The sequence below is a fragment of the Crinia signifera genome, chromosome 1 (assembly GCF_055691185.1).
Source record: "Crinia signifera chromosome 1, ASM5569118v1, whole genome shotgun sequence".
Lineage (NCBI taxonomy): Eukaryota > Metazoa > Chordata > Amphibia > Anura > Myobatrachidae > Crinia > Crinia signifera.
In genome coordinates this window covers 456,757,368-456,782,950 of record NC_139217.1, presented here as the reverse complement: position 1 = coordinate 456,782,950, position 25,583 = coordinate 456,757,368, and the positions used below count along the sequence as shown (strand labels likewise).

Genomic DNA, 25,583 nt, shown 5'->3' with positions numbered 1-25,583 from the left:
AGGGATCTGAATAAGGGCCAGTATACAGTACGCATGTATTACATAATATATTAACAATAATCTATTATGTCATCATTTGCATTAAACCTACAGTAATTATCCGATCCGCTCTAGCCTGCTTGCATTATGAGTGTTTAGTCCAATACATGTTTCATAAGAACACACAGGGCGACGCGTTGTACTATACCTCCTCGGATATAGTAATGTGTACTGAACATGACACTAATTGCATAAATATTCATATACGACTACTGTGCTTCTGTTCTGGTGATGCAGTAATGATCAGCATTCATAGCTCAGTGGGTTTATTTAAAAGTGTCCCTAAGGGGCCCATATTACGAGTGATATTCTTGTTAACACTCGTTACCAGTGGTGGATCCAGTGGTGGAGCAGCACAGTTAAAAATTCTAATAGGGAGAACACCCACTGCTCAGTTTGGAATGGCAGTTGCTGGGCCTCCCCTATTTGAATTTTGAACTGTGGTGGTCAGGGGGTTATATACTAATTGCCAGGGGGTTACATGGTCACTGTGTTCCCCTGACAGACGCTATAGGTCCAGTAGGACTGCTCAGAATTATGATCTCTGGCTACGCCTGCTGCCAGTATGAACTATAGTGTGAGTTTTGATACTACTGCATATACAGTATTTTTGGTTAGAATTTGGAACCCTGATAATTAAGAACTGAAACAGCAACCGGTGGGGCTCAATAGGGGAAATTATCCAAGCTGAAATACAATGTAAAAAAAAAAAAACCTTGTCAAACGCATTTTTACCTTCATTTCTATAGACAACATTATAAATAGCAGAGTACGGAGGTGCGGAAAATAATTCTGCACTCTTTCCCCAAAACGTTGCCTGATTTAAATACCGCGGTTTCATATGCATTAATGAGATTCCCTACTTTATTAGCCATCATCTTAAACTGTCATTCAGCCATCTGCTCATGGATGTCTCAAAGGCATTTAAAGTTAAATATAGAAAAAACCCACTGACTTGGTTCCACCTATCACTGCCCAAACAGCTTCCTGATGTCTCTTTCACAGTCAATGACACCGCAATGCTAAGGAACAGCACAACTCTCAGTGGCACCCCTCCCACTCCGCACTCTGCCTCATTCATTGAATTTCACGGGTTGGGATAATTTGATCGACACCTGTGAAGTCCCGTCCCCAGACCGAAATTGGGATGAGCATCGATAGGCAAGGGCACTATCGATGGTCTCATTTCATTGATGGTCTCCATCGATAGCCACTCACAGTTTTGTCATCGATGATAACAATCTATTGTGAGCACTCTGATGCCCACCCCTAGCAGTGATGTACAATCTGTGTGAGCTCCAGGGTTGGACTCAGGGCTGCCTTCAGGAATTTTCGGGCCCGGGACTAATTTCCAGTCCGCCCCCCCCCCTCTTCACTTGACTTATCGTAACCCAGCTCCTGCTCCCATCTCCTCTTCTGCTGAGCTGCAGCCTGGACGTCCCGGAGTGCAGGCTTCTTCAACTCAATATGCCAGCGACCAATTAAAATGCAGCACCCAATCAGAGTCCACATACCGGCTGCCGGTACGCAAGCTCTGATTGGCTCAAAAGCCGGTGCAGCATTTTAATTGGCCACTGGCGTCCTGGGTTGAATAAGTCTGCACTCCGGGACTTGCTTTGTTCAGCACACTGAACGCAGCACAGCGGAGGCAGCCAGGGGGGTTGCGGTGGGCAAAATGAGCTGCCCGTGCCCTTCCAGAGGCCGGGGACCAGGACAGCTGTACCCACAGCACTCCCCTATTGGCGGCCCTGGTTGGACTGGCCCACAGGGGTACAGAGGAAACACCCCCGTTGGGGCCTCTTTCACTGCGCCTGCACTGCAAATTGTTCTCTCTTTTCAACCCCACCACTATCGCAGAGGACGGCAGCGCCATCAGAAGGGGTTCCTGACCATTCTGGAAATGCGGGTGGCAGTCTGTAAAGCCTCTTTTTGTCAGCCCTATGCTGTATTTATATAATGTATGTGCCTAAGCTGAATAAAGCAGGTAAATCATGAAAGAGGTTTCTAAAATATTTTCCTACATTCCTAAATGCACATTCAGAAAGTACAATATTGCTGAAACAGAATAAATGCAAGAAGCTCACCCTTCCTCGCCCTCGGCGATAAATAAAAGACCGGCTCATTTTTTATCCAAGCTCTGAGGACTCAGACACAGGCAAGCGATAGAGAGGAAGATGACTGCAATCCTTTTATTCAGTGTTTCATTGTGATTTAAGGTCATTGTACTGTATAAGGGGGATATCAGAGGAATCTTGGCCTTGTTCTGAATTTCTAACATTTTGTTAAGACCTGGGCCACTGAGAGCTGAGTATTAGGCATCGGAGATATCATAGGAAGAATGAATACTTCTATTGTATGCTAAAATAGATCTCTTTTGTCACCTAGATACGTTTCCATCATTTCTGTCAGACTTAGAGTTGGTTAGCGCGCAGAGTTTCTCACACTGCAAGTGCGCGCACCTTACATCTTGGGGGTGGTTTTAAGCTGGGCACATCTGAAGAATCGGCAGTGGGGGGGGGGGGGTTTGTGTGTGCATGCGTCTATTTTGTTAAGAGTATTAGATATACATGATCCGTACACACATAGCCCGTGTTCCCGTTTCACGTGAAAGAACCTGAAAACTTGTCTAAGAGCGATGTAAGTAATATAAGACAAAGTTTGGGAAGAAACTTCGGCAGGATCTGAAATGCATCTCTTAATACTGATATATATGCCCATTATAAACCAATACAACCTGCCGAATGGAACACGAGGACTGATAGATAAGAGATAACATCTTTCTTTTTCTTTATGCCTCTTGAAAACTCATCACATTGATAATGACCCGCCAGTAGTACGAGGACATCTACTGCTCCTCTGCCAAATGCCAACAGAAACTCATCTAATAAAATTATCATTATGCGGGCAGACTTAGAACTGTTGTCGTCTTCTCTCCGCGGCCCCTGTTAACACACAAGGTTCTGAACGGAGCTCCAGCCCACGACAGGCAGCTATAATAAAGAATTAGGGGGTTACAGTGGAAGTCTCCGTCCTGTCCAGCAGGTACGGTGTGTCAGCTTTGCTTTATTGCACCCGTGCCGCGAAGAAATTCAGCCTGCAATGTAGGAACGCACAATGATAAAGAAGCCATTGTTTTCTTTTATCACCTAGGTGATGGACAACAGCGATTCTGTGTAGAACCTTTTGAACTCAGGCTCCGAAAAAAGAACTCTCAGCAAAATGTTCTGACTTTTGCCTTGAAGATCTATAAAGCTGTATGTGAGGGACTGTGGAGCGCTGTATTGCAGCTATCTGGTGGGTTCCAATGGCAATATTCACAAATCTCTGGGACTCTTGCGAAAAGGAGAAATATAACCCAATTCTTTCAAACTTTATTTTCTTGGAACTGTAGAGCAAAACATGAGCAGAGGTTTTCCAGCAGCACCTCCGGGAACCATTTACGACCTCTAGATGCCACGCAATAGGCCTTATTCATGTTTATAAGTAAAGCAAAACAAGCAAGAAGCTGGGCAAAAGCATTCTGCGCTGCACTGGGGCAGATGGAACATGGGGCATGATTCAGTATATGTTGCAGTTTTGCGGCGGGATGTTCGAACATCCGCACCCCAGCTCCGCCCCCCTTCGCTCTAACATATGCGATAATTATGGCAAAGGACAGCCCTAGCGTTAAGAGCTGTCCATTGTGGTGAGTCAGCGGGTCCCATCGGCTCCTCCCTCCCTTACCCGGCGCTGCTGCTGCACCGGGCTCTCCTCCTCCCTGCACCCGGAAGAGGATCATAGTGCAGGGAGGAGGAGGTCACAGGTCTGGGCAGCACAGTTCTGCCCGAACACAGGTGAGGGGGGGTCAGTGCGGGGCGGCGGGGGTCCGTGTGGAGTGGCGGTGGGCTGGTTTCAGCACGGTAAGAATTAGCCGTACGATGAGCAGATATTTTATGGTCGTGATTAAGTGCACATATTTTCATACTCCTCCCGCATAGCAGAAGAGAGATAAAAAAAAAAAACAATAAAAAACAATATAGGTAAAATTGCAATTTAAATGCACTGAAGGTAACTTGGCAAGGCTAATTGTGAGTTGTGACCATCATTTAATAAGAGGACATGTACACAGAAAACAAACAGACTGGATTGTATAATAATGTGTTACTGTGTACACCAAGGACGATGCACAAGCCTGCAATCTGGACTTTGGGATCAAGGGCCTCATTCTGATCCATTCGGAACGGAGCGAATTTGGCCCCGTTCCGATGTCTGGGGCTATGAGCAAGCGCATGGTATTTTATGCGCTTGTGCAGCTCCCTTTTGCGAATGACTTCCGCAACTTGCATAGTCGCCAAGACATTCACAAGGAATGGGGTGGGCTGGGGGCAGCGGGGGGCTGGGGTGGCCCATGGGAACATTCAGCATTTGATACGCAGACAGGACGATGTGTGCCGGGGGCGGGTGGCACCCACCGGCCCCATCTTTCTCTCCCGGCTCTCGCAAATAAAAGTCAGTTCCCACTGACCGTCGGAAGATTTCTCCTGCAGTTGAGGAATGCGAGGGGGTGTGTTTTCGTTACACACATCCCCTCGCAACCTAATCCTTCCTAACCCTGTCGTCTTTAGCCATGTTCACATATTTTAGGTGTCGACCTTTAATGTTCAACCGATTGCATGTCAACCTAAATAAGGTCAACCTAGTGACCATATCCCAAAAGAACGATATTTAAAAGGCTGACCGCCAACAAGTAGAAAAGGTTGACAGGTTCATATGGTTGACATGACAATGATTGACGCACATATGGTCAACGGCCATTTTTTTTTCAGTTTTTTTTTTACTTTTTCATCCAGTAGCGCAGCGAGGCAACTTGCCTGAATCGGGGTATATACTGTTCGACCTAAAGATCTGCGTGCAGACAAACATGGATACTGTTATTATACAACGAGAAGCACTTACCCAAATTCTCGATGGAATAGTAACGCTGCTTGCTGTCCACTCGCACCGTCTCCGCGTAGGGGCTTCCGACGCCGTACCCAATGATATAGCCCCGCACCACAATGTTGGGATTTAATGGCGGCGTCCAGCTCATAATGATGCTGGTAGTCAGCGGCCTGACATGAAGAGAGCTGGGCTGGTCTGGCACTTGGGATTCTGCAAGTCAAACAAAGAGAACATTAATATTCCATCCCCTGTCTCAGCCCACAGCCTGATACGATTCTGATGATTTCGTGGATGCAGAATGTTGTGTTATAAATAGATGGTCCAGGCTCAGGAACCAGAGGCGTCTGACTAGTTGCGAGCCTGGAAAAGGGATTTTCTTAGGAGTGTTGTAGCACGATTGGAAGAACAATATGATTTTTATGGGCAGCCAACTGCAACATCGACATAGTAACTAGATGCAGAAAAAAGCAATTATGGAGCTGATTTTCCATCTGTCACGGTCATTTGAGAAATGAAAAGGATAGGTTACATAGTCGCACTACCGCGCTATTAATAGAAGTGCAAAGTGGTCATCCGGAAAATGGAGGGGGCCGGTAATTCCCAAAGGGGCCCAATGTCCCACACGCCGTGTGACCACGCACCCTTTGTAGTAACTCGCAAAATTGACACTGGCAACCGTGGCTATATTTAGATTTAATATTTATATTTAGCTTAATTGGGAGAGGTTCGTTAACCCTTTGAGTCAGTGGCGTAACAATAGCCCCGCAGACCCCACGGTGGCAGGGAGGAGCTGTATAGGTGTAGGTGCCAGGGTCTGCGGGGCTATTGTAATGCCGCTGCCACTGCAAGGACCTCACCTGTGGTAGGAGCCCGGGACCCGCAGAAGATTGGTCTGCGCCGCGGTCCTGGCTCCCCCGTCCCCTCCTGGCTTCTGCTTCTAATCTAAATGGACCATAACAAAATGTCCACCCCATACAGCAGAAAATTGTCTGCGGTATGGGGGCAGACATTTTGTGATGGTCCGTTTTCATTACACGCTGGACTCGGAGCCAGGAGCGCCGGGACCACAGATAAATCTTCTGCGGGTCCCGGGCTCCGACCACAGGTGAGCTCCCGGCAGGCTGCAAGACAGGGGGGGGAGGGGGGATATTTTGAGGATCTCTCACAGCAGCGCTGGTACTCAAAGGGTTAAACCACTTCAATGTCCTATATGGTATGAAGGTCAAACGTAACTATTCTTCCAATACCTCCTGCCTCAATTCCAATGCCCTCCTGGTACATGTCCCTCTGCTCAGCTAAGCATCCTGCATGTCCCACATGCAGGATGTGAACAGTGCAAGTCGCATTACACTCCAGGGTACTTATGTAATATCTGGGCTCCCATTTTTCTTATGAGACCGCGTCCCCTCGCGGGGCTCGCTGCGCTCGCCATGCTTTGGGCACGGTGGCTCGCTGTGCTCGCCACACTATATAAAATCAACTCCTTGCGTAGTTGGATAGTAGTGGTATGAAAAAATGGGGTGCATTTAACATGGGAGCCCAGATAATACATAAGTACCCAATCCAGTTTGGAATTAGCCCTTAGAGGAGACGTAACAGGATACCGCTCAGTTTTGCTCATACTTTCCTACTCTCCCAGAAGTTGCGTGAGACTCCTGATTCATCAGAGAGCCTGCAACCCCACAAGAGCACGCTTATCATCCCGTACCTTAGTGAAGCAGGAAGGATCGAGAGATTATCACCGGCATTCGCGGGTCTGTGGCAGGGGCTAATATGATGCAATTTGTGTAATTTTAGTTTCTCCTGTGCACCCGTGAAAAACGGCAGTGGAGTGGGGCTGGGCCCAGCTCTGCCGCCCATTGTTCCTTGTAGATTGCTTTTCCCGGAAGTGAGAACTACAAGGTAGGCGAATATGGTTTGGCGTCATGTACGTCAAGACCAATCACTGTAACTGAAGGTGACAAATGAGTCCCATGAAAGTAAGGTCTAAAACAGGGGTGAGCAATAAATGGCCCTCCAGCTGTTGATGAACTACACATCCTAGCATGCCTTGCAACCAGTCTAAGCATGGCCAAATAGCAAAACTAAGGCAAGGCATGCTGGGATGTGTACTTCATCATCAGCTGGAGGGCCGTTTATTGACCACCCCTGGTCTAAAACCTGATCTTCCCCAGGTCAGAGCTAGCTGGAAAATCCAATGGAGTCCTTTGGCAGAGTGACAATGGACTCAGCACTGACCCAATTGCAAAGCAACAAAAATCCCATAAACGTGTTTGAACAATCTAGTACTGCGGATCTCTGCTAAGGCCTCCTTCTCAATTATTTTTTGATATTTAAGCTAAATAACGCTCAGGGCGTCTTGTCTTTTTGGGTATTACTGCATTCAGTTTCAGCCTATAATCAATAAGCTGCTGAAAAGACGGCCTCCGGCATAAAAGTCATAACAACATCTGCAATATAAAATGGTGTCAAGTCTCTGACAACTGATCTATATTATAAGCATCTTGACGGGCATTGGAGTAGCAACACCTAAAAAAGAACCTAGAAAGACAATGCAGTATATTCAATAAAGGTTGCAGGAGGGAATCCGCTGGCCAATAAATAAAAATCATCTGAAGGCTGAACACCCCCTTTTCTAGCCCGATGCAATGAGTGCAATGTGAGCTTGTTAATGTGGAAGTTCCAACAGACGCTCACATATATTCTTCACTTATGCTAATTAAATGGAACCCTTTAAGAGCGACAATCCTGAGGAACTCTCGCTGTGGAAGGGTCTCCGTGTGGAACACAGATACTGTACTTTCACAGATGTCAGCAAGCACATGGGAGCATTGCGGGAAACCATGACTTATCAGCGATGTGGGGCTTTCCAATCCCTTTAACGAAATACACTAATTAAAAGGCACATCCGCAGGGGATACATACTGTCTGTCTCATCAATGCTCATTTTAAACAGGCATACAGGCTAGGCAGGAGGGCGCACATGGACCCTGTAGGCTGCAATGTAACTGCTGGTACGCCGGTAAAGCCTAAGAAGTCAATGGCTCCCTGCTGCTCAATCGGAGCATCAGAAAAGTTGTAACTTCCATCCCAACATAGAACTGTAAGCAAATGTTGAGTATTTGATATTGAAGCCTTTTCCCAAATCGCTCAGAGATGATTAAACAGGGTTCAGTTTTGCATTACCATTATTCACCAGGTCTGAATGGACACTACAAGCTCTGGAATGCAGAGTTTGATGTCCGGTCCGGCATTCCGGAGTCTTGTCCGGGTCCAGTTTTTACCCATACCCCACTAGAGGAATATTATGCACAGTATGTACAGCATAAAGCTTTCTTAAGAGCGGTGAAGTGCAGAAACTGTCCATAGTATCCAATCAGCTTCTTCATATCATTTTAAAGACTTGATAAATGCTAGCTGGGATCTGATTGGCTGGTATGGCCAGCTTCTCCATTTGCCCAATGATCCACTCTTTAGAAGCCTTCATACATAACCCCCCCCCCCCCCCCTGATACATCTCCCCCACAGTCACATAGGGGTATATATATAGTATACTAAAGTGAAGGTTTAACCCTTTCAGTGGTGGGGTTTTTTTTTAGTGAGAACTTTCCACTGGGCACGTTTTTTTGTTGTTGTTGTTTTTTGATTTTTGTTTTTCCTGTGTCTCCTGGGGCTGGGAAGCGCCATTAAACAGCTGCTTCCTGGCCCTGCCCCTGGTAACTCGGCTTTGTGCGGCAGGACGTTAGCAAGTTCTAATTTGACATTTTAGGACTGATCGCAATGTTGTCGGTTCTATGAACAATTTGTGTTTACCATCAAGATCATTCTCTGGCGTTTCCGTTGTATACCAATCAGACGAGGGGCCGGTTCCGTTTACCGTCATTGCAGAGACTTGATAACTGTACTGACTTCCTTTCTCAAGACCTGCAACACAAACATGTATGAATGACACCTTCAAAGAGATACGGTTCCAGCCAGTCAGCTCCTAACTGCCATGATACAGACAGTTTTAAAAAAATAAGAGTTAGGAGCTGATTGACTGGTACTTTATTTTCCTCCACTTGTCGATCTCCAAGGCTTAGACCTCATAAAATCTCATAACAAAATTAAGGCTTACAGTAGCAGAAATGTAATGGGTGCCTTGGAGGTAATAGGAGGGTGGCTAAAAGAACGCACGGAGATGTTTTTCCCTATGGGAGTGCCACGGGTGTATCAGGGCCGTTAGGCTGAAAGTGGTTACCTAAACCTGTTCACACATGAACCCACACTAAGGGGGATATTTACTAAGATGGACGTTCTATTTCACACGGGATGTTGCTATAGGCAACCAATCAGATACTATCAATTATCTTCTAGAAGGTGGTATCTGTCTGATAGGTTGCCTATAGCAACATCTCATGTGAAACAGAACTCCCATTTTAGTAAATTTCCCTCGGGGCGGGGAGGGGGGGGGGGATTTACTAAAGCTTCTACAAATTAAAAGAGGTGATGTTACCCATAGTAACCAATCATATTCTGTCTATTATTTTCTAGGATGCAATAGAGAAATGATCAACAGAATTCGATTGGTTGCTATGGGCAACATCGCCTCTTCACTTGTAGAAGTTGTAGTAAATTTCCCCCTAAGACGGAGAACCAGCAACCACAATTGGGCTGGTGCAAGTTTTCATGGTGCAACCAACGGTGGTGTCTAAAGAAGCACTAGGCTTGAATATAGAGTCTGGTTCAAGAAGCCGCAGTTCCAAGAGTTTGTCCGAGAATGTCTGAATTCTAAAAGTGGCAATCATTTACAGTACAATGTAAAATCTTGCCACTTTAAAAAGACAGCAAGGACGAACTCCTGGAACTCCGGCTTCTTGAACCCTATTCAGTGTCGGACTGGGAGGCCCACCAGGGGGAGTAGGGGAAGTGACATCTGACACGGGGCGGGTCCAGCGTGTCACATCACGAAGCGGGTCCGGTCTGTCATGTGACGTCATGATGTCCACCGCTCCTCTTCTACCTCCCAGCCTGCAGCCACTGCCGGGGAGTCCGGATGCTTTTGTTATCACCACCAGACAGTCCTCAGCTATTGACTGACCAGGGGGTGATAACATCTTGCAGCTACCGGGTCACTCATCCGCTACTGTATGGCGAAAATAAAGTTTACCTCTCCTAAAGAAGTGGGTGGGGTCAAAAATCACCAGGGCCTACCGCTGAATCCCCCGGTCCCCTGCTGGTCCGAGGATGACCCTATTAAATATTACAATTACCCTAGGACAGCCGCAACTGTCCGCTACTGTCAACCAAGCCCATTATATTGTCTTTTTTTTTTTTCATTTTCTTTTCTCCTTTTTATGAGTCTTCATCGACTTTAACCCCACGGCCAGTTTTTCTTTCTCCGGCATGGCATTTGAACCAGCCAATTACCTCATGCTGCACAAAAGACTGTATTGTGTTACATCATATTACCGTTTAAATGCCAAAGACTTTATCAAGGAGAAACTATTCCCATTGAAAGAGCACTTTAAAGTTTAGTTACAAGACGTTTTGCTATAAAACTAATTTGAGATATTTAAAACCGTAAGTGCGATTTAAATTACCCTGTTATGGCATATGTCTCATTATTCTGAAAAAATATATACTTACTCAGACAAGAAATATGCTAAGCAAAAGCACAACATTTAACTGAAACACTTAAACAATCCGGCAATGTCACTTTTTTTTTATTCGATCATGAAAACGGCAAAAGTAATATTTAAAGAACGTTTTAGAATGGATCTGTAGCCGTTTTCTCCCAGATTATATAATTCTACATTATTTCTTTCTACTTATATATAATTAAGATCAGGAACAGAATTGTGGAAAAAAGTTGCAATGAAACGCTCTGACGTAACTTACTAATTTATCTTTTTAGGTTTTGAAGGTCACCAATTGCCTCTACGAAACATTCTTTTCACTATGAGCTAAATAACATGGCCTGGATTTCGAACAGTGCCAGCCCCACCCCCCTGAGAGAATGACATCATGATAACGCACCGAAGGGGCGGGGCCACCAGTACTGGTTTGTTCTGGACAGCACAACAGCAGCCCGTCGGAATATCCAAGTGCTGGTGCAATGATGGTGTTGACCCCAGGGCTATGCCTCATTATTTATCGATATTACCAGTTATATATTAGTTCTTGCCCCAAGGGAGTTTACAATCTATAGTCCCTAACACATGTCACACACACAAATACACACCCTAGGGTTTTTTGCTTTTTTGTATGGTGCCAGTGTATATTTTTAGATTGTGCAAGGAAACAGGAGCCGCCCGGAGGAAACCAATGTAAGCACGAGAAGAATATACAAAATCCGCACAATTATGGCCATGGTGGGAATCGAACCCATGACCTCAGCGCTGTAAGTCAGCAATGCCCATAATAAGATCCTACATGATGGAGAATATTATACAGTATTTCCATTGGGAAAAATAATGCAGAATAATCTAAGGATGGCAAAGTTATTTAATTGCTAATAGGTAAATAAAATGTATTTATGGTGGAGACAGGAGTCATTAATTCAAAATGTGGGAACCATTTATAGTGTTAGTAAACATTAACCGCTTTTTTAGTAAATTGAGCCCTAAAAGTAAATAGTTGCTATTTACGAACAAAGCACAGATGTGCAGTCATTAATTGTAACCAGAGAATTGTTTTCACTCTCTGGGCGGGATGTATTAATATACATCGCCGCCTTTCGCCTGACAGCCGCCGCGATGCTGCCGCATATGTACTAACACATGCGGCTAGCATCGGGTTGCGGTGACGGAGACCCCCGCGATTCCTGTGATGTGGTCTGCGGGGGGGTCTCCGTCACATCCCGGCGGCTGCCAGTGTCCCCCCCCGTTTTACCGCATTTTCCCTTTAGTACATCCCGCCCTTTGACTTACACCAGATCGATCAAAATTAATTGCTGGTTGTAGAGAATTTTCCTTGTTTGTAAATTTTTTACTTAAATGAGTCTAAAAATGCAACGCTTTAGTTTCCATACTGTATATACTGTCCATACTGTGTATATAGCTAAGATGTTTTCATTGAATCACAGTACATCTGTCTTTAGAATGTAAGCTCTCACGAGCAGGGCCTGTGTTTTTCTGGCATGCTAAAACTTCTCAGTGTCCTCTGCTGATGGTTATGTTACGTACCCTGTACTTGTCCTCCATTGTATTCATCTGTAAGCAGTGGCGCCGAGGGGGCCCGGGTCTGCTGGAGGGTCCAGGGACCCGCTCCCTCCTCCCCCGTTGCAAGCACCCAAGCAGAGGGAGAGAGATGACCAGGTCCGGCACCACCACTCTGCAGTGCAGTGCGGGGAGGTCAGTGCCTCCCCAGGCAGTGACCTTACCGCACGTCACTGACTTATACAGCTCTCCAAAGTCTTGTGTTGATTTGCACACAGACCACTTTACAGCATACTGTATGTATATGACCAAGTCTCACAAAGCCAGGGACTTCTCTAGTTACCCATGCAGAGGTGACTCTCAGTACCTTCCCTGTAACTACGTAATTCGGATTTCTCTAATGCAGAATGTACGGTGAGCTATGGATTCTACCATCTTATTTTTTTTCTCCTAAATGAAAAGGTCACTCTCTTGTACGAGAGATAAGTGTCCGGGCTTTATCAATGTATGTACCTTTTCAATTACCTCAATCTTCCCTTTCATTTACAGGCCTCGATAATACATCTCGTTCTGACGGACACATCAGCTCAAACATTGAATTCCAATAATAGAGCCTTATTATGTAGATCAATCCTGATAAATATCCAGCATCCAGCTGAGAGCGCCTATTGCCGATGAACATCCTTTATATCACTGAGCTAATTTAATCACAATTAATCTTTACTTATAAATTAATCCAGGGGGAAGCGCGACAGAAGAAAAATGAAAGAAAATCTGAACAGAGGTATAGCTATAAGATCAGGGTTATTACAGTGCATAACACACCTCATAGAGAAAATGATAGGGGATGTTTCTTATGTTCATGCAATTCTGGGGATTTCATTCTACCGCAAGTTATACAATTGTTATTGTTGTATTTACAGAAAAACATGAAAGCTTTAAAATTTCTTTTGCGGCTTACGTTTATTTCAGAAAGCTCAAACCAGTTCTAGCTAAGATACACACACTTGAGTTACAGAGAAGCGGAAATGTTTTACAGAATTCATAAGTGCAGTATTTAAGCCATAAGGTTTTTACGTCAGAACACTTACCAGTGAACAAGTACCACAGATTATTTGGTTCTATAGACTCCAGTTCCCCACGCCGGGTTGTCTTTCTGTGGCGTATTTTGTACCCGGTGATAAATCCATTTTGCGTCCCTGATGGGGGCGGCAACCAGCTGACTTTTATACTCTGAAAAGAAGAGCGGGAGAACGATAATCATTGAGGTTGGACCCTTGTTTTAATGGATTTGTGAGATGGAATTCAATATAAAAACAAACAATTTTTTAAAACTACGTAGCTGTTATTGAAATGAGATTAACCAGAAAATGACAAAACCATCTTATTGTAAAGATTAGATTAGTAAAATTGAGGTATTGAGTTGTTGAGTGACAACATTGTAAAATGTAGCTCTGCTCCTTATTATCTGGGAAGTACATACGTTGACTTAATTATTTCCTAAGATTTGTAACATTCTCTTCGTCTTGTTCAGTATACTGGATGCTACAGTATTCACAGAATTATAAATGGTGTGTTGCATCAAGGCACAGTGGTTAGTATTGCTGACACATATCAGGATCATTGGTTCAATTTCCAAAGAAGACATTATAGGTGTGGAGTTTGGACGTTCTCCCCATGTTTGTATAGGTTTCCTACTGGCAGAGGTGTTTTATCTGAGGGGGGACTGTTTGCAATTTCCATGTGAGCCCTCAATTAGCACTGCCTTTGTGTCACCCTGAATGTGCAGCTCTCTATCACCATTTTGCCAGTGGTATCTTTAGCGACCCCTGCAGGGTGAATATAAATGTTGGGTGCAGGATGTGTGTTTTGAGCCTTTGGGGTCGATCCCCAATCATCACAGCAGCGGGCCGCACTTTAGGGCGGACTGAATTTGCGTCAAAGTGGTCGCAACTCCATAGGGGTGCGAGCAATTTTAAGCAAATTTGGCACCCTTCAGTGCTAATAGGATTTACCCCTAGAGTGTGTCATGCTTGCTTACTCTCCCATATTGGCGAAGAGGCTTCCGAAAATTGTGTGGCTCTCCTAATCACCTGGAACCCTCTCCCCCCACCGCTGTCACAAGGAGATGATGCCAGGATGCTTCATTGTCCCGCCCCCTGCCCCACATAGCCAGTAATCTGCATTGTATCGCAGGAAGGTGGGGCCCCAACTACGTGATTTTGCAGACATGCCTCCCCATCACATCATTGCACCCACACACCCGTATTCTGTGCAAACCGGCCCACTGATTGGCTTCTCACTCAGTGTTTTAAACTTTTTTTTAATTCTGCCGCCGCAGCTGACCCCCGCCGCCCACTAGCGCTCATTCACAGAGCTAAGCTAATCAGACATATGCCACCTGCCCTCTTCCAGCATCGGGTGCTGGCAGAGGGTACTGTACTTTAGGCACCACAAGATGCGATTGGATGCGATGGGATCAAATAAATAAATGGGCAGCATTAGTCCCTGGGGTAAATTTACTAAGATGGGAGTTCTATTGAAGATAAGATGTTTCCCATAGCAACCTGGGATTGTTGTGGAAAAACGGTATTCGTAAATTTCCCCCTCATAGGCTAACACTGTCCAATGCGTAGTCTCAGAAACTCTTGCAGAGGTATTTTTTTTATGATGTGAAAGACTTCTCCTATTCGCTGAGATACAGCTCTTAGCTGCATCTCTATATCCTGCCGTAGATTAGAATAGAATCAACTTTATTGGCCATGTGTGCTTGCGCACACTAGGATTTTTTTGTGGATTTACAGTGCAGCATCAGCAGGAATGGGTGGGGGTGGGGGTGAAGGCGTTACATACATTACATTGAGACATTACATGCGGGAACCACATGCCCGCCCAGCAGCACAGCGCCTAGGAAACCATCAGCGGCGAGTAATTGGATTTCACCCACTATCTGGGGTACATTGAAAACAGCAAATACAATATAAACCAACTTCACAACTAATTGCTATTACACGAACCCCTATGCCTTGGAACGTTTCCCCCAATACCAGCCATCACATCTGACCCTTACATAAAGGACATTGTATTTCCTGATTCAGTAATGAGAGAGTTTATACAGCTATATACCCCTGGGATTGAAGATTAAGGGATTTCGAACCCAGGAATTTTGCCTTGGAATGATAATTAGCACAGTACGCATCAAAGTGAAATAGTACTCTTAATAATTGAAAAGATTTCCATTCAAAAAATGATAATTTACTGTGCTTTGTTAAACAGCTTTCCTATCTTGCAACCCTCTTACTGCTCAGTAATACAGCTAATCTGCCTCCGCACAGTAGGACAGTAATTCAGAATATGCATTTTTATCTGCATGACAGAACAGCCACAAGTCTGGGAGCACCTCGTCCTTAATTAAATATGCATGTTTACAAAATGAAAAGGCCTTGTTTATTCTCCTATGATAACGCAAGCAGAACATTATAATAAATCGCCAAAAGACATATTTATGTAAATATTTTTCTAAACATCTTTTTATTTATTTAAAACGTGAATAGTGATTTTAGCTACAGATTCTGGTCGCACGCAAGTACCAGCGCAGCCGAATCTGCTGAGTTATAGCATGCGCATCTCAAAAAAGAAAACCACATGTGCCACTGGGGGGCGCTGTTCTGCAGCACCTGACAATTTTCGCCGACTTCCTCCTCTTTAATCCCCGTCATCACCTTGCAACCCTTAACTGCCCTTTACAACGTCCCTAAGCACCTTCAGTCGCACGCTGCTTTATTTAAGGCACACATTTCAAAATACTCTCATACTTCTGATTCAGAAGCAAATAGAGTAAGGTGTCTGGCTGCAATATGGAAGGTCATGGGTTTGATTCCTGTGTATGACAGTATTTGGAAATTGTTCCTTTAAATAAAGAAGGATGTGACTAAATGTCCTGGGTATGTTTGTTAAGACATGTGTGATTTAAAATAAAGGATAATGTATATATACAGGGCTGCCGAGAGGGGGGGGGGGTACTAATTACCCGGGCCCGGGCTTGCTGGAGGGGCCCGGCAGGGGCCCTGGTCTGATCCCTCCCTTCCCCCTCTGTCCCTCCTGGGCAGCAACAGCAGCACACACTTCTACAGCATGTGCTGTGCTGACAGCAGGCTCAGCATGAGCATCTCACTGACAACGTGAGAGTTCAGGCTGAGCCTGCTGTCAGCACAGCACATGCTGTAGGTGTGTGCTGCTGCTGCTGCCAAGTTTAGAGTTTTCTTTCACTCCCCTCTAAACATTTAGGGGCGTGGCCTAGGCGTGGGAGGTGGCCACACCTCCCACACTTAGGCCACGCCTTCATAATGTTACCAGGGCCCGGCATTCCTCTCGGTTGCCCTGTATATATAACAACAAAACTCCAACTGCGCTAATTTAGGTATTGTTAAGGGCAGCCCTGAAAGCTGGGAACAATCAAACAAACAATACAATCAATAATAGTGGATTGGAGCCGATGAACCTAACTGATTGCGGGTAATAGAGCCTGTAAACATTTATAAGTCATGGTTTCCAATGAAGCAATTGCAATTGGGGTCCAAAATGATTTTATTAAAAATATTTTCGGAAAAGAAGCCCTATTCTCATATGGTAGAGTATTCTCCAAAGAATTGTCAAAAGTGCAAAGTATACATAATACCGACGCATTTCGCCTGTGATAGACTTCATCAGTGAAGTGTTACTTAAATATGGCTGGTAATTTTTCTGTATGACCAATTAATTCTTTAGTGAAGATGTACAATGAAGTACAGTACTCCCAAAGTTTGATCATAATAAATAATAACTTCTGAATCAGGCGTTATATCGCGTCACTTCATCCATCCCTATTTTATTTCCAGGAATTCCTAAACATTGTAATGGCAGATGTGTGACCCTTAGCATGTGTGCATTGATAACCAACAATTACTTAATACTCTAATAGAAATAAAGACTCGGAGACGTGGGTTGGCAGAAACTTGTTAGCTGAATTTATTTATGAAATTGTTTTAGCTAATTTTGATGTTTTATTATTAATTAATTTATCAATGGTGGCCCAGAAAGAACGGCTATTTAACTAAGCTCCACCCCAAACTAGCATACGTAAATTGGCCTAACTGAAAAGCGGTATCCACTCTACCTACTGCACCGACTACCCACCCATCCGGGTGGGAACGCTATCCCCGAGCGGGTGATCCAGCGAAAGGCCTAAGCCAATGAGAAGCGAGCGCACCGAAACAAACCAAATACGCAGCAAACATAATTTAATGGAAGCCTTACAATCTATCAACTTGCCGTTCTTTCCCGCCTATCAGCTAACGCGCTTAAAAACCACCCCAAAAAAACAACCAATTAAAGGGAAGGGAGGGCGGGAAACATTTGCAGGAAAGTTTGAGTTTGAAATTAGATCTTTTCAGAGACTGATTAATGCAGAATTCCTCAGTGTGACATGAAAAGTGTTAAACCCTTTCACTGGGTTGTCATCCAGCAGTATAATAGGCTGGCAGAGTTTATAACATTAGTTGGCAGGATGTGACGCTTACGTCTAACCAAGCATAAAATCGCTTTAATGCGACAGTGTGCACCATAAAGCAGTAAAAGGGTATTTTTTGTCCTTTTATTGTTTAAACTGTGCAAAGCTTGAACAGATCATCGGAAACTACTGCAAACAGAGCCTGTAATCACCTCCAGTTTGCAAAATAATCCTATTCTTCTTGCACTTGATTTATTCCAATGATAACACTTTTGCAGTGCGCTTACGGAAAACACACGTTAGCTAGGCAAGAAATATCTACTGCAAAGTTTATTAAATTTGCTCACCATTTAACAACACAAATATGTAACAATTTGTTTAAGAAGATTATGACTTGCGAGTTATATACAGACCACACACAGACCATTTAAAAACTATTTTCTCCTAACTTTCTAAGAATAAAGTGGGGAGCCAAACATCTCTTGGATTACGATTTAAATGGGAGGGGGAGTTATAGAGTATTGGAACCAGTGGCGTAACTAGATACATGTGGGCCCCATAGCAAAAGCTTGTAAGGGCCCCTTATTTAGCACCTAATGCTGAAAAATATATACAGCACATGTAACTTTGACAGGCAAAATGGGCCCCTCTCAGCTCTGGGCCCCATAGCAGCTGCACCCCCTGCACCAATGGTAGTTACGCCCTTGATTGGAACGTATCCGTGACTCAGTCTAACAGGAAGTGATTCTCCTGTGCACTCCTTGCTTTAGTTGCGAGACAAAAAACATTCACAGGGCCTACATATCAAATGGGTGGAGTTTTAGGTTGGTACCTGCAAACATGAAGGGGTAAATTTACTAAGATGGGCGTTCCATTGAATATGGGATGTTACCGATGGCAACCAATCAGATTCCCCTCATTATTTATTATGATCTGATTGGTTGCTATGGGCAACATTCCATTTTCAAAAGGTATCCCCAGCATGTATGTAATACTTATCCCTCTGAAACTGGCCGACTACACATGTTTGACACGAAGGAATAACTACACATGACCTCACATGACCGCCAGTCTTGCAGTGAGGAGCGGCGGTGGGAACCACTTGGATCCTCTTTGCAACCCTGGATCTCCATGTCATAGTAAGGAGGGAAGTGCCAGGGATCAGTATCATCTGAAGATGGCATTGATTTAAGTAAATGCTGGAAACTTTTGGGCCCCTTATAATAAATAGTCTTGTACAGTACATGTGGAAACTATTTCCGCATGTGTAACAAAAACATTTCCCATGATGAATAGGACTCTAAGGCTAAATTTAATATAAAATTCATAAATCATTACAAACCTTTGACAGGCAGGTCGCACAGGACTAACTGACACTAAAACTAAAATTAAAGTAGCGGTCCCATTATAAAGTGTTTATGCTTTGTTTGTCTTTTTCACTACTGCAATCTGTAAGAAGTATGTTGCTATTTCCACTTTTTCCTTGGTTTGATTCTTCATACTGATATTAATGTTTGACTGCTATGGCAACCACAGTCACATGGCAAATGATGTAGAGAGCAGAGAGGCTTCGGAATGGCCCTCTGAGCATTCTTCCATCTGTGCCTCTACATGACATTGGAGGAACTGAAATCCTGTGGCTGTGCCTAGCAAACTCCCTCATCTTCCCTCCAGACAAATTTTGAAAAAATATAATGAATTGCATTAGTATGCCAGAGTACAATTACTATTGGTTGCATGCTTAAATAGGAGTGTTTTCACATAGGCAAAGTTCATCACATATTTGACGGTGGGCCCGGAAAATCTATTTTTTTATTGGCGGTGCACAGGCACAAACATCACCAGTGAACTCTTCTATTATGTAATTAAAGGCCCCTTATAGACTGTTCAGCCGCATAGCTTTGGGGAAGGAACTTTAAAAGTAATCGCACACCCGCAATGCTTGAGATGCATTTGAAGATAGTTCTCATTTAAAGTTTAATCTGTAATAGCTTTTCCAAAAAACTATTTCTGCATGTCATGTCCTCGCGTCAGCTTGGAGAAAGCCATTTATAATTCCCAGCGCCGACACACAAACTAATAAAAAACGATAGATTTAATGAACTCACATAAAGGCATTAAAATGTAAATTCTATAGAAGCCGAGTTACCTGCTCGCGAGTTTTAATATAACACGACTCCGCTGCTTTGTGCTTTTTATTTGAAGATGAAAGCCCTGGCTTTGTTTGTGAGGGGATATAGGTACTTGTGTGTCTTCTAGGCACGGAAAAATAAAATAAAAAAATTGCTGAGGGGAACTTTTTTTTATTTTTTATTGATTATACTATAACTTTGATGTTAAAATTGTATTGCTCTGATTCCCGCACCACCATGGAACCTGCAGCCTTAGGCCCGTTCGGTAAATAGGCCTTAAAAAACAAAAAACCCGTTCTAAAGGAAAAACAATAAAAAGCTGTTAATATTAATCTTCCTGCAGAGTAAATTTACCTTGGGGACCGTGCGGAAACTCAGTCTTTATACCTGTGCTCGGATAATAATCAAATATTACGTATTGAGCGAGGAGATTGAGCTAAGCCAAGGCAATAACCCTACAGAAGTATCAGTCACAAGAGAGTCATATCATATGGAAGTGCTTTCCCTTTTTATGGCTGAAAAACAATTATATCAGTAGTTAGACAACAAAATGGTTCGGAAATTAAATGTATCTGCTCATTATTGAAAACTTTATTAGGTAAAAGCGCTACAGCAGCCATGATGCACTATTGAACTAGATTACTAAGAGCCAGTGCCGTAACTGGACTGCATTTAACCTTGCTTCGGCCACTCCATCTGTCTGCTGATGTCACAAAGGGGCAGTGCCGCCAGTGCCAAAAAGTACAGCACTGCCGCTAAGTCTACTCAACACTTTGGGTGGCTGCACAGACTGTAGGATGCCTGCATGGAGTGTCTAAAGGATACTTTCCTGACCCCTGTCGGGATTCCATCCTTCGGGCTGCTGTCATTCAGAGGTCTAGTCCCCAGCTTGAAGCCTACTCTTCTGTCATGTCACGTTGTCAATTTTCCCTCAATGTGAGGGTACGCATTACACTAATTAGGGGATAGTTGTCAACACTGGCACCCAAAAAACTCATGTCTACCCATGTGTTTAACTTTTACATGCCAACATTTTTACCCCTTCAACCTTTCCCATTGTGACCTGTTGACCTATTTGCATGTTAACGTGTTCACTGAAGCTCCAGAACAAAGTCATTATAGCTCCGCCCCCAGTTCAGAAAGCCGGGAACCCCACCAGAGGTATAGAGCGGAGTGGCCACTAAGATACATTCTCGGTGCCAAACCTCCATGCATGATGTGCTATGTCACGCAGATTTCCTACCTGCTGCCCAATCAGGCAGAAGACAACAAACACATCCGCAACTATGTGCTAACGTAAACCATAGCCTTGTTGCCTAGCATTAAACATACTTTTGCAGCATCTTTGTCCATTATTACTGAGGTTAATTAGTTCCATTGAATGGGCCCGGGACACATACTTGCCTACTCTCCCTGATTGGCTGGGAGGCTCCCGAAAATCAGGTGGCACTACCACTGCTCAGGCGGAAGAAGGGGGCAGGGTGATGTCATCGTAGTCCCAGCCCCCGATTTACAATGCTGGTAATGAGGGCGTTGTAAAGGGTAGTTGCTAGATCCTAGAAAGGACCTTGTATAACCCATTTGATGCAGCCGCTTATACAGGCCAAGGACGCATAACTGACACCATGTTGTTTTCCAGGCCGAGCTAAACTGAAACACATTAGGTACAATAGCGTCACCTAGCTGCCAGAGATTAAATTGTCTCACAATCCTATATTGCTTTAACGTACAGAATTCCTTATAACGCATTCATGGCCAAACAATCCATGCGATTTAATAGGCTGATTTGCAGCCGGAGCGCCCATCTCCGCTCCATATTGTGCGGCAAAGATGACAAAAGTCAAATATTCCTCAGAAGTTACACTGTTGTGTTCTCGTAGAAAGTAACAGATGGCACGTAATTGCAGAGGCAGTATGTGACGGACCAGATTCTTAATCCTCTTGTCTCACTCAGATGAAGAACTGGGTTAGATAATCTGCCAATGCTTTGAGAACATGGAAAATAAGAAGAGAATTGATCTGTTCTTACGACCGGGAAGCGCTTAGTAGCGTGTGCCTTTTGTGCATTGGTGCTTATTAGCCGAATAACCAGCTGTGCTTCTCTACATCAGAGATAATGTAGCTACCCAGCTGCTGTGGAACTACAGGAAACAGCAAGTCCTGCCAGTCAGGCTTAACATTCAGAGGACCTATATTTTTTCAGTGCACTGTATGTAACTTATCACCACTTGCGAAATGTATCCTTATGTTACTGTGTCTGACCTAGCATACGGATATAGGGCCCGATTCGCTAGGCTGCCTGTTTTCGGGGCAGCCACCAACGTCACCCGCCCACCCTGAACAGGCAGAAGAATGCTGGGATTCGCTGGCGTCTGTCCAGCTTTTCTATGGGCGCGCCCAGAGATTTTCGTGGACACACAAAAGGAACGCAGGGGGTCCATCCAGGGATGCCCCATTCCTGTCACTCAGGCTGTGCGCGCCTCAGCGAAGAGAAAACTTGCAAAGGCGGTAACAGCCACGCCCTGCACACGTGCATAAGCGACTATGCGCAGGCGCAGCGGCCCACCATCGCCGGAGGGGCCGAATTAGGACCTGTGTCAACATGGTATGAATCGGCCCCATAGTTGGAAGCAGGAGAGTGCGGTTTGAAGCTGTGTTTTTAGGGGTGAGAAAACCCATTTCTATGGCAACAAGATATTGGTCTCACTAAAAATGAAAACAAAAAGCTTGTTATTATATATATATATATATATATGGAGTCATTACATACATTTAATTGGGTATTTTCTTTAAAGATGATATTTGTAGCCAATGTACTTGTGAGCTAGAGATTTCACAAGTATATAGGTTAAGATTAATGAATCAATCAATCAATCAATTGATCAATCTAACTCACTTTGAAATTAATGTAATCAGAACTCTTACAACCTCTATCACTGTAACTGCCACAATAGAATTAGGCATGAAGTACGGGACGCCCCTTTTCCACTACAGCTAAAACTTGGTTTATTGCAGTGATAACCAGGGTTGCGGCCCAGTGGAAAAGGGTTAATCCAGGCCCATTGACGCAGGAATCCAACCAGGCTAGCTTGCTGATTTGGTACCAGGAAAGAACCCGGATTAAGGGGTGGTGCAAACTGGTAAACCGGGTCACTTGACCCATTTACAACACGTGGGAGATCCTTGACGGGCTGCTTCCGGCACTAATGACACGCCTCCAGGGACGGGACCAGTGACATAAGGGGGTGGAGCCGTAGTCTTACTGCAGCTGAGACTCCTGACGGCACTTTACAAAATGAATAATGATGCCCATACATCAGACAGAGAGTGGGACAAGGCCGGGGTCAGGGGATTGAAGAAAGGGGATGCAGTCATTAGGTCGACAGTCAAAAGGTCAACATGTGAAAAAAGGTCAACATAGAAAAGGTTGACATGGAAAAAGGTCAAAGTAAGTTTTTCATGATTTATTTAAAACTGACTTGATTATACTTACACGCAAAAAAAGTGAAAACCTCACATCGACCTTTTCCACATCGACCTTTCCACATGTTGACCTGATGTGTGTCGACCTTTTGATTGTTGACCAATAGTGGTTGACCTTTTGACTGTTGACCTAGACAATGACAACCTATCAATCCGTACCCTGGAGAAACATGTTGGATTTCCATGACTTGACGATTCTGGACAAAAATTGGTTGGGATCAGCGATTCTGGAAATATAATGTTAACATGATTTTTTGGCAATTATCAGTGGCCGCAGATAAGACTGCTCGTAGTTGTATAGCCCACAGAAAACCGGCAGAGCAAGTTCAATTGTTGTGTTTTGACCTTAACGCGGCACAAAATGGAATAATAACGAAAGCAAATTCTCTTCTTAGCAATTGGTGTAGGATAATCTTACAATTTATCATTACAGCATCCAGATGGTTTTAGGTTTGAAGACTTTTCCCACCAAACCTCTCGGAGAGAACAACGTCGCGGTAACATTGTCGAAGGAAATCTTTAAAAGGTCAAACTCGTCCACCGTTCCCCAGATGTTATTGTGGTCTAGCTTAGATATAAAATGATGAGAAATTTTGAGTGATTGATTAGGGTCAAAATAAGTGTCACTTGTGGAGAAATAATGGGTCAGTCACTTCACTTCAGCCTCTTATTTTAATCCCGCTACGGCTGACTGACTTCCTATTTATGATAAATGTCAAGCGACTGAAGACGTGTCTACGGGATCGGGTTTTTCTTCCATCATCCATGTTGGCTCCCTGAGCAATTCACTTGATTGACTGTAGCATTACGGCCGTAAAGAAGTTTGATTAGTAGTTTTGGTTATTTTTATTATTACTATAAAACGATAAACTGTCCTCTTAAATGTGTGTGTTTTATTTGAGGAGACAGCCCAGCGATTGTCTTCAGCAAACCTATTATAAAAATAGTTTATGAGCTTTGCATGATATTTTATTCCGGTTATTTATTACGTCGCTTTTGTACAGTTTGCCAAAGAATACAAATTGTCAGATTTGCTAAAATATTAAGTCCCGCTCGCCCTCGTCAGGTTACGGTGTTGAACTCTTGATTGCGCATGTTAAATAATAACTCGAGTAGAATCAGGTTGGTTGCTATTGGCAACATTTGAAATTCTATGAACCCGCACTTCAGTAAATATCGCCCTATCAGTTTAAAATGCACAACTACCTACATGAAATATTTTACTAAGGTCCTTTTTCGTCTATCTGATTCCAAACTCTACCATGATGGAGACTTCATTAAAAGGTACTTAGGGCCAGATGTATCATGCTTCAAAAAGTGATAAAGTGGAGAGTGATAAACAACCAGCCAATCAGCTCCAACCTGTCATTTTTCAAACACAGTCTGTAACATGACAGGTAAGAGCTGATTGGCTGGCTGTTTATCACTCTCCATTGTATCTCTTTTTGAAGCTTGATACATCTGGCCCATAAGGGGGAAATTTACTAATACCGCTTTTCCACCAATATCCTGGGTCACACACGTGATTTATGACCTGGGATTTGGATGGGTTTCTGTACCCATATCCTCGTTTCCACTGCCCTGTTTTCCCAGGTTCTTCTCTGGTTGATACCATTTCTGCTAAAACAGGAAACCTGGGAAAGCAGAGCACTGGGGGCACCGGCGGGTGGCCAGCGACGGGCACCACTGGGCTAGCAGTCGGTGGTGGGCAGGTAACCGGCGGATGGGTAGTGGCTTGGGGACAGCAGCAGGCAGGCAGCGGGAGGCAGCTGCACAATGGCCAGCCTTCCCTGCCCGGGTCAAAAAACAGGTAAGAGCAACAGCTCGTTAACCATGTTTTACCCACTAAAAACCCTGCTTGTGTCCCGGGGGAAAAAAAATGTGTCTCCCCGGGAAAAACTCCCATCTGATTTAATTTCCCACTTAATGTCAGACCCATTTAGTTACATTTTAAACATGTCAAAGTCACATGTAAAACACATGTGCAAAGCACCAGCCGGTGTCAGGCCTAAGGATGTTTGTTTATTTTCGCCACCAATAGTTTGTTGATTATTTCCACTCTACATTACTAATTCATGTGTACAACTGCTCTTATGAGGGAGTTAGGAACAGACGTGTAAATGCTGCTAATTGCCTTACTAATTAGCCGATTAGTGCATTGTGCTCTTTCTTTCTTTGTTTAACTTGGCAAGACCTCATCTTCTTACCACTCTACTCACCTCGTTGGCGTTTAGATTAGGCTGTGGACCGCATCACCCTAAAGGCGCCCATACACGTTACAATTATTGTATACAATATCTCATCTCATCGTATCTCGGTTTTGCGATGAGATGAGATCTAGTACAAAAAGTATGTGCAGCACATCTCATCGCAAAACCGAGA

The 25,583-nt window shown here is 44.1% G+C and overlaps 1 protein-coding gene across 1 annotated transcript in view; it reads right to left on the bottom strand.

The window, feature by feature from the left end:
• Window positions 1-25,583, bottom strand: part of DCC (DCC netrin 1 receptor) — a 611,994-nt gene that overhangs the window by 87,961 nt on the left and 498,450 nt on the right. Inside the window, exons 13-15 of the mRNA XM_083151819.1 lie at window positions 13,190-13,331; window positions 8,773-8,883; window positions 4,975-5,169 (exon numbers count right to left, since the gene is read on the bottom strand). Of these exons, the coding sequence (XP_083007945.1) occupies window positions 4,975-5,169; window positions 8,773-8,883; window positions 13,190-13,331 (448 nt within the window). The remainder of the gene's footprint in view (window positions 1-4,974; window positions 5,170-8,772; window positions 8,884-13,189; window positions 13,332-25,583) is intronic.